Source organism: Solea senegalensis, linkage group LG12 (assembly GCF_019176455.1).
Source record: "Solea senegalensis isolate Sse05_10M linkage group LG12, IFAPA_SoseM_1, whole genome shotgun sequence".
Lineage (NCBI taxonomy): Eukaryota > Metazoa > Chordata > Actinopteri > Pleuronectiformes > Soleidae > Solea > Solea senegalensis.
In genome coordinates, this window is record NC_058032.1 from 199136 (window position 1) to 208599 (window position 9464).

The 9464-nt window shown below is 50.0% G+C and overlaps 1 protein-coding gene across 1 annotated transcript; it reads left to right on the forward strand.

Moving 5' to 3' along the window:
• The first annotated feature begins 271 nt into the window (after positions 1-271).
• Positions 272-8716, forward strand: LOC122777977 (rho GTPase-activating protein SYDE1). The gene is made up of 14 exons (XM_044039460.1): positions 272-500; positions 1735-1964; positions 2056-2566; positions 2639-2956; positions 3936-4131; positions 4379-4542; positions 4616-4726; positions 5792-5880; positions 5980-6117; positions 7274-7400; positions 7472-7623; positions 7703-7949; positions 8024-8296; positions 8371-8716. The coding sequence occupies exons 1-14, from the start codon at positions 428-430 to the stop codon at positions 8556-8558; spliced, it is 2817 nt and encodes a 938-aa protein (XP_043895395.1). The 5' UTR covers positions 272-427; the 3' UTR covers positions 8559-8716.
• Positions 8717-9464: the final 748 nt, after the last annotated feature.

A 9464-nucleotide genomic window follows, 5' to 3' on the forward strand; every position in this document is an offset into this window, starting at 1 on the left:
ATCATCAGAAACTTTCCTGCAACTGAAGTTACTAGTTAACCCATGAGTTAACCACGAGTTAACCACGAGTTAACCATTAACTAAATGGATCAGTCATTGAAAACGATCACTCATCATCATCAGTTCATCGTTAACGATGCTAAAGTTTGTCCCTTGAGTTTGTTGAGCGACAGACTACATTACCCACAATGCCCCATTCTCCCTGTGGAGGGAGGAGAGTGGGAGGGGGAGGAGCTGGGGGAGGAGGGGGAGTTTGGGAAAGAATGTGTGGAATTTATTTCCTGTTCTGCAGCTCAGAGTCAGAGAGACGGACGAACAGCAGGAGACATGAGGGACAAGGAGCAGTGACGCCTGAGGACACGTCCGTCCCCTGCACAGGAGGACGAAGAGGACAAGGACCAGGAGGAGGAGGAGGAGGAGGAGGACAATGGCGGAGCCTCTGCTGAAGAGAACTTTCTCCAGACTTCGATCTCGCAGGAAGACGGATCCTAAACTGAGCGGTGAGGACACTGAGGACACTGTGATGGTGTCTCCAGCTCCTGATCAAACACATGCTCTGATCAGCTGATGGAGACACTTCAAACTAACTTTATTTGTCCTTGTGAGACATGACAGTGATAATGATGATGATGCTGGAGGCAAACTGAGAGACAGAGTCGACAGACAGAAACGGGACATGGACACAGAGACTTTGTCTCCTTGTCGTGTCCTCACTTGTCTTTGTTGCTGCTGTCTGACCTCTAACCTCTGACCTCACCTGGATGACATCACATCGTTTCTATGGCGATTTTAACCCCAGCTCATGAGAGACATGATGTCACTGTGACCTGTGATCGCCATGGTAATGCTGTGTCCCTCAGACTCTGGACACGAGTGTCTCGAGGTCGTGTGACCTGCGTGTGGCCACACCTCTTGCTCTGTGATTGGTCGTCACTGTTGTTGTTGATAACGACTCTGGTTTAATGTTCTACTTCCTGTCATTAGATGTGTGTGTGTGTGTGTGTGTGTGTAGCCATTTCCTGTTTATCTGAGGCCTCACAGGAAGTTGTACTGAGAGAAGATGGTACGTGTGACATGTGACTTTAGGTGTGGTTACCATGGCAACAGCAGCAAAGAGCAGTCACATACGTGTGTGTATAAATGATGTTGTAATAAACAACATTTATGTAGGTGGTCATGTGACTCTGCACACGTTAGTTTGTCAAAGGTCGCCTTGTCTGTGTGTGTCCGTGTGTGTGTGTGTGTGTGTGTGTGTGTGTGTGTGTTTAAGGCTAATGAATAGTGAATAGACAGCAGTGTGTTTAGATTTAAACACAGAGACGTCATTGACAACATCTGCACACACACAGTCTCTACCAGGTCCTCTGTGGCCCGGGTCACGTGACAGGAAGTGGAGGCTGACCTCTGGAGACGATCACTTCCTGCCAGGTTGTTTTAGTTTCACAGCAGCGGCTCAGACTGTGTGTGTGTGCTTAAAGGGACAGTTCAGGGTTTTTAAAGTCGCTGCTGAATGTTACTGTGTCATGATCATGTCTTTATCTCACACACACACACACACACACACACTAAGTTCTAATGTCTGATTTTAGTGAATGCAGCATTTGAAATCTTTCATTTAGACTTAACTCAGTGACACAAAGTGACCACACGAGGCAGCAGAGGACCAGCAGCTGTGAGGGGTTTGGTGTGAGAGAGTGAACATCTGTGTCTGACAGTGTGTGTGTGTGTGTGTAGATGTCCCGCCTTCATCTCCACCCTCTTCATCCTCGATGACGTCGTCGCTCGCCCCTCCCTCACCGCCACACAACCACATCACCGTTGCTAAGAAACAGCAGTGGGCGAAGCAGGGCTCCATAGCTCCGCCCACTTCCCTTCCCTTCACCACCAGACCCTTTGACCGCCCATCAGGGACATCCCATGATGCACTTGGAAAGAAGTGGAGCCAGAGCCCAGAGCAGGATCAGGTAGATTATTCTTCATCATCTTTGATTTGTTGTCATGTGATAAATAGGCCCATCCCTTTGGTTCTGACTCCTCCTCCTCTTTGGCCTCCAGGTGGATGCAAGCGGCGATCGGACGTTCACCTGTTTAACGAGGGACGTGACGAACACGTGTCCTCCTGCTTTGACCACGGTGCAGCAGGAAGCCTCCTCACCAGCAGGGGGCTCCACTGACGTGGTAGGCGGGACTAAGCGCTCGGGGCAGCGCTCGTACCTGCAGAGCCTGGAGCGCAGCAGCCGGGCCTGGGTGCTGTCGTCAGGAAAGTCCCAGGCTTCAGTGGACGTTTGTCCTCAAAACAACGGAGGCAACATCTGGTACAACCCCATCCCCGAGGAGGAGGACACCGGCCCCACCTCCAGCCCCGCCTCCTCCGCCACTGCAGTGCAACAAAGGCAGGAGGAGGTGTGGAGGAGGAGGGAGGTAACAGACGAGGGCAGAGCAACAAACTGGGAGGGGCCTGCAGAGTCCAGAGAAGAACTCTGGGTCAGAGCAGAGGTGCAGCGGTGCGAGTCCCCACCAGAGGGAGCTGATGCCAGTGTCAGACACCATGTTGATGACATCACAGGTAAGATGTCCTGACTCTTCCCTCTGCACAAACTCTCCAGCTGTCATGTTAATCAGTCTCTGTCTCCATCAGAGGCCCCGCCCTCAGACTCAAGTCCAGCCCCCGAAAAGAAAGGGGGCGTGTCGGGCAGTATGATTGACAGGCTGCGTTCCCCCGGTACTGTGAGGAAACTGTCGATGAAGATGAAGAAACTCCCAGAGCTGCGACGCAAACTCAGCCTCCGCTCGTCTCGCACTCATCGCCATAAAAATGACGAGAAGGGGGGCGGCGACAATGTGACGTCATCATCAGCCAACCAGAACGTGATCAGCAGATATCACCTGGATAGCTCCGCCCCTCCCGCCCGACCCCTGCGGCGATCGTGCAGAGGACGTTCAGTGGTCAAAGGAGGTAAGCTCGTTGCCATTAGCCACGTTAGCTTTTTGTCACGTTAGCTTTCACCACACTAGCTTTTCACTACTATTCAATTCAATTCAATTCAATTCAATTCAATTCAATTCAATTCAATTCAATTCAATTCAATTCAATTCAATGTTATTTGTATAGCACCAAATCCTAACATACATGATCTCAGGTCTGTACATAGACAACATCAAGGAGAGCAGAGAAACACAACAGTTCACACAATGAGCAAACACTAGGCATCAGTGGAGAGAAAAAACTCCCTCTTAACAGAAGAAGAAATCTCTGACAGAACCAGACTCAGAGATGTGCGGTCATCTGCCTCGACCGGTTGGGGTGAAAGGAAAAATGGGGGACAGTGGAGAGGTGGGGGAGAGAAAGGACAAGAGGGAGATGAGGTAGAGACAGAAGAGAGAGAGAGAGACCAGGAGCAGATACACAACAACTGTATCAAGTTACAAGTTTATACAGTTACTGATATCGACTTTTAAATTACAAAATAATAATAATGGTGACGATGAGCGTAGCCTCGGAAACTGGATCTGGATCCTGCAACCTGCATGATGAGGATACAGAGAGAGAGAGGGAAGGAAGGAAAGACACAAACTAGGGAGAGAAAGAGACAAGGTTAATGACATATAAAAAGTCATAATCAAATGCTGAGTGTGAGAGAGTGAATGTGCGTGTATCACAGGAAAATCCACCAGCAGTTTAGTTCTATAGCAGCATAACTAAGAGCTGGTCCAGGTTTCCCTGAACCAGCTCTAACTATAAGCTTTATCAAAAAGGAAAGTTTTAAGTTTAACTTTAAATACAAAGAGAGGCTCCGCTTTTGGTCACATTAGCTTTTCACCACGTTAGCTTTTTGTCACGTTAGCTTTCACAAGGCTAGCTTTTCACTGTGTTAGCTTTTGGTCACATTAGCTTTTAGCCATGTTAGCATGTAAAACGTCCCGTTACCTTTCAGGTCACCTGAGCGACGGAGACTCTCCTGAGCTGCTACCACGGCAACAAAGTCCTCTGCCCTCAACCCTGCAGGAGACGAGCTGCGACCCGAGCTCGTTCAGGTTGTACCTGGGCTCTGATCCACCGCGGTGCAGCCAGAGGACGACGGGTTTACTCACCGTTCACCTGCTCGGCCTCGAGGAGATGAAGAGCTGCAGGTAAACAGAGAGAAACACTAGGTGGCGACAGAGACTCAAACTAATGTAAATAAGGTCAGTCTAATATTATGGTCTGTCACTAGGGGGCAGAACGTTGTTTCCTCATTAGTCACATAATTATTCCTCTTGATTTTTCAGCACAAAGTAATGCGGACGTGGGTGGGGCATTTCAGTCATGTGATTACCTGTGTTTCCTGAACTTTCTATTTACAAAATAAATCCAAATGGTTTGTCCTCATGTCTTCAGGTCAGAGGACAGTAAAGATGTCTTCCTTGCCATCCAGATCGACGGAGTGACACGAGCGAGGACTGCCCTCCTCAACCTGAGAAGCTCCACCCTCTCATTAAACCACACCTTCCACCTGGAGTTGGAGAGAGCGCAGCAGCTGCGCGTGGTCGTCCTCACACCAGGTGAGTAACCTCTGACCTCTCTGCTGCGGCGCCACCTGCTGTCTCCTGTGTGACATCACTGTGTGTGTTTCAGCCAATCCACAGGCTATGGGCGGGTCTCAACCAGGATGTCAGAGGTCAGGTGGTCCAACCAGGAACAGAGTGTGTTGTCTGGGCGGAGTCAGCGTCCCTCCTCTGTTTAAAGGTTCATTTCACTCAAACACTGATTATCACGTGTTTATGTTTATAATAATAACATGTGTGTCTGTGTCTGTCTGTCTGTCTGTCTGTCTGTCTGTCTGTCTGTCTGTGTGTGTGTGTGGGGTGTGTCTGTGTCTGTCTGTATGTGTGTGTGTCTGTCTGTCTGTCTGTCTGTCTGTCTGTGTGTGTGGGTCTGTATGTCTGTCTGTCTGTGTGTGAGTGTGTGTGTGTGTGTGTCTGTGTCTGTCTGTATGTGAGTGTGTGTCTGTGTCTGTCTGTCTGTCTGTCTGTCTGTATGTGAGTGTGTGTCTGTGTCTGTCTGTCTGTCTGTCTGTGTGTGTGTGAGTGTGTCTGTGTCTGTCTGTATGTGAGTGTGTGTCTGTCTGTCTGTCTGTCTGTCTGTGTGTGGGTCTGTATGTCTGTCTGTCTGTGTGGTGTGTCTGTGTCTGTCTGTATGTGTGTGTCTGTCTGTGTGTGTGTGTGTGTGTCTGTGTCTGTCTGTATGTGGTGTGTGTCTGTGTCTGTCTGTCTGTCTGTCTGTCTGTCTGTATGTGAGTGTGTGTCTGTGTCTGTCTGTCTGTCTGTCTGTCTGTGTGTGTGTGTGAGTGTGTCTGTCTGTCTGTGTGAGTGTGTGTGTCTGTCTGTCTGTCTGTCTGTCTGTCTGTCTGTCTGTGTGGGTCTGTATGTCTGTCTGTCTGTGTGTGTGTGAGTGTGTCTGTGTCTGTCTGTATGTGAGTGTGTGTCTGTCTGTCTGTCTGTCTGTCTGTGTGTGGGTCTGTATGTCTGTCTGTCTGTGTGTGTGTGAGGTGTGTCTGTGTCTGTGTCTGTGTCTGTGTCTGTCTGTGTGTGTGTGTGTGGGTCTGTATGTCTGTCTGTCTGTGTGTGTGTGTGTGTGTGTCTGTGTCTGTCTGTATGTGAGTGTGTGTCTGTCTGTCTGTCTGTCTGTCTGTCTGTCTGTCTGTGTGTGGGTCTGTATGTCTGTCTGTCTGTGTGTGTGTGAGTGTGTCTGTGTCTGTGTCTGTGTCTGTCTGTGTGTGTGTGTGTGTGTGTGTGTGTGTGTGTGTGTCAGGCTCTCGTAGTCAGCAGTTGTGTGTGAAGCTGGAACCTCGAGGTCTTCTCTACCTCAAACTGTGTCTTCAGGAGAAGTGGGACACTCAGGTACACAGCACTCCAGCTAACTATGCTAATGATACTAACTATGCGCCTGATGATAAAGGAGTCACATGATCTGATGTCATGTGACTCTTGTGTCCACAGTCCCTCAGCGACTCCTCAGCTCCTGCTAATGTGTTCGGGGTGGAACTGCACCACCTGGTGGAGAAAGAAGGTTCTGCAGCTCCTGTACCTCTGCTCATCCAGAAGAGTGTGGCAGAGATCGAACTGAGAGGACTCAAGGTGTCTGTCTGTCTGACTGTCTGTCTGTCTGTCTCTCAGGTGGTGAGCGTGTACAGTCTGACCGTCTGTCTGTCTGACTGCCTGACTGTCTGTCTCTCAGGTGGTGTACAGTCTGACCGTCTGTCTGTCTGACTGTCTGTCTTTCTGTCTGACTGTCTGTCAGTCTGACTGCCTGTCTGTCTGTCTGACTGCCTGCCTGCCTGCCTGTCTGTCTGTCTGTCTGTCTGACTGACTGTCTGTCTGGCTGTGTGACTGTCTGACTATCTGTCTGTCTGTTTGTCTGTCTGACTGCCTGACTCTCAGGTTGTTGGCGTGTACAGACTGTCTGACCTTCTGTCTGCCTGACTGCCTGTCTGACTGTCTGTCTGTCTGTCTGACTGCCTGACTCTCAGATGGTGGGTGTGTACAGACTGTCTGAGTGTCTGTATTTTGGCCGCCTGTCTGTCTGACTGTCTGTCTGACTCTCAGGCACAACCACCACATGGTGGTTGTGTACAGACTGTTTGACCGTCTGTTTTTCCGTCTGACTGTCTGTCTGACCGCCTGTCTGTCTGACTGCCTGTCTCTCAGGTGGTGGGCGTGTACAGACTGTCTGACCGCCTGTCTTTCCGTCTGACTGTCTGTCTGACCGCCTGTCTGTCTGACTGCCTGACTCTCAGATGGTGTGCGTGTACAGACTGTCTGACCGTCTGCCTGTCTGACCACCTGTCTGTCTGTCTGACTGACTGCCTTACTCTCAGGTGGTGGGTGTGTACAGACTGTTTGACCCCGTCTGTCTTTCTGTCTGACTGTCTGTCTGACCATCTGTCTGTCTGTCTGACCTGTCTCTCAGGTGGTGGCGTTGTACAGACTGTCTGTCTCTCTGTCTGTCTGACTGTCTGTCTCTCTGTCTGTCTGACTGACTGCCTGACTCTCAGGTGGTGGCGTGTACAGACTGTCTGACCGTCTGTCTAACTGTCTCTCAGGTGGTGGGCGTGTCTGTCTGTCTGACCGTTTGACTGTCTGTCTGTCTGTCTGTCTGACTGCCTAACTCTCAGGTGGTGGTGTACAGACTGTCTGACCATCTGTCTGTCCGACTGCCTGACTCTCAGGTGGTGGGCGTGTAGAGACTGTCTGACCGTCTGTCTGTCTGTCTGACTGTCTGACTGTCTCTCAGGTGGTGGGTGTGTACAGACTGTGTGGATCTGCGGCGGTGAAGAAGGAGTTGAGAGACTGCTTTGAGAGGAACAGTGGCGCCGTATGTCTCAGCGATGACCTTTACCCCGACATCAACGTCATCACAGGTGAGTCATCACGAACCCTCACTGATCAGCTGTGATGGATGTGATTAAAGGGGCGGAATCTGTGTCCTTAGGTATTCTTAAGGATTACCTGCGCGAGCTGCCATCTCCGCTCATCACCACCACGTTGTACCAGGTTGTCAGAGAGGCCATGACTCCACCCCCTGTGACCTCTGACCCTCAGAGGACGATGGAGCTGCTCACCTGTCTGCCACCGCCAGAGAGGGTAATCTATTACTGCGTCTCTCTGGTGCTTGGTCATGTGATGATGTGATGATGTCACAGCGCTGACTTCCTGTGTGCAGGCAACGCTGACGCTCTTACTGGACCACCTGAGTCTGGTCGCCTCCTTCAGCTCCTTTAACCGCATGACGCACCAGAACCTTGCTGTCTGCTTCGGCCCAGTGCTGCTCACGCCCACGCAGGAGGCGTGGCGAAGAGGGGGAGGAGTGAGGGGAGGAAGGGGAGGAGGGAAAGGCGAGGAGATGGCGAGCGCGGTGGATTTTAAACGACACATCGAGGCGCTGCACTTCCTGCTGCAGCAGTGGCCAGGTGAGTCGTCATGGCCACACCCACTTTAAAACACTGCCGTTGCCATGGAAACCTTTGTTCTCTCTCTTCCTCAGTGCCGACACGTCACGTGCCGGATGAAGACTCCTCCCTTCCTCCCTCCCCCACCTTTACCCACAATCCCCTGCTGCAGCCACTGCAGTTGATGCTGCCACAGAACCAACTGGGGGAGCCAGTGGTGTCGCGGCGAGGGCGGGGCGGGCTTGCCAGGCTGGACAGTCCACCGCCAATCAATCGGTACGCTGGCGACTGGAGCGTGTGTGGCCGTGACCTTTTGTCAGGACAGGAGGCGGACTACGACGAGGTGGCAGGAAGTGAGAGTGACGCAGGTAAACACTGTCGCCGTGGTAACTGCAGCCACTCTGAGGATGTCTGTTTTCACGACTTCCTGTTGTCTTTTCAGACAGCGATGATGAAGAGGAGGAGCAGAAGAAGGAGACGTGGCCACCAGGAGGAGGCGGAGCTCTGTACGTGGACGACTTCCTGGACTTTGACGCTCCGTTTAACTGTCGACTGAGCCTGAAGGACTTTGACGCTCTGATCCACGACCTGGACCGAGAGCTCGCCAAACACATCAACATCTGCCTGTAGACACGCCTCTGACCTCTGACCCCGGGTCAGCGGGTCCTTGTCCACTCCTGTCATCTGAATGGACGCTGCGTCTCATATGAAGGACAAGGCTTGAACTCCAGCTGCGCTAAAAACAACAAACAACCAGAAGTACAGGGGGGTATTCCATCAAGCAGGCTAAAGGCAAAGCCAAGCTTAAATGGCCAAGTCTGGCTAATATGAGTGAGAGTTTGGTTCCATCAACGAGGCTGAGATTAGCCCCAACTCAGTAACCATGGAAACTATGACTGGCTAAGCCTCAACCATGGCTAAGCCATAACTGTGGCTCAGGTTTTCGTTCCATCAATCTGAGCCTCAACCCTGTTCCACCAAGGTGGCTAATGTGAATGCCAGCCAAGTAACCATGGTAACTTATGCTGCCGGGGAAACCTGGTCTGTAGCAGGCTAAAAGTGAAGCTTAGCACCATCTGTGATCAAAGAATGTCCAATAGACAGAAACAGAGACACACAACTGTCATGGAATGATAAAATAATATGATAAACATAAAATATATAATAAAATGTATGAAAGAAATTATTTATACTAATAATTATATATTATATAATATTAAGTACATTAAAGAACATTTTCACCAAAATAAAAGAGAATAAAAAATAAGACACAAATAAATACAAAATTAAACTAATTAGCAAAAAAATATAATAAAAGGAAATTTAAAGAGATCATCATTGTTTTGATGTAACAAGGGTTAGGGCCTCCGATTGATAGGAGACAGATGATTGATTTGCTGTCACCTGCATTCACTTACTGTAATAGGGGTCCTTGTCTCCATTGAATTGCTTGATTTGCTAAAATGATTCTAGATAAATAATCAATAGATCTGTCATATGATTATTTCCTATAGAATGATAACCAACATTGCATTT

Bases quoted from the DNA above. Each gene is read 5' to 3' on its own strand.
- LOC122777977 (XM_044039460.1), top strand. From the start codon at position 428: ATGGCGGAGCCTCTGCTGAAGAGAACTTTCTCCAGACTTCGATCTCGC. The intron at 501-1,734 runs GTGAGGACACTG...GTGTGTGTGTAG, and splicing joins GACGGATCCTAAACTGAGCG to ATGTCCCGCCTTCATCTCCA. The intron at 4,543-4,615 runs GTGAGTAACCTC...TGTGTGTTTCAG, and splicing joins CGTGGTCGTCCTCACACCAG to CCAATCCACAGGCTATGGGC.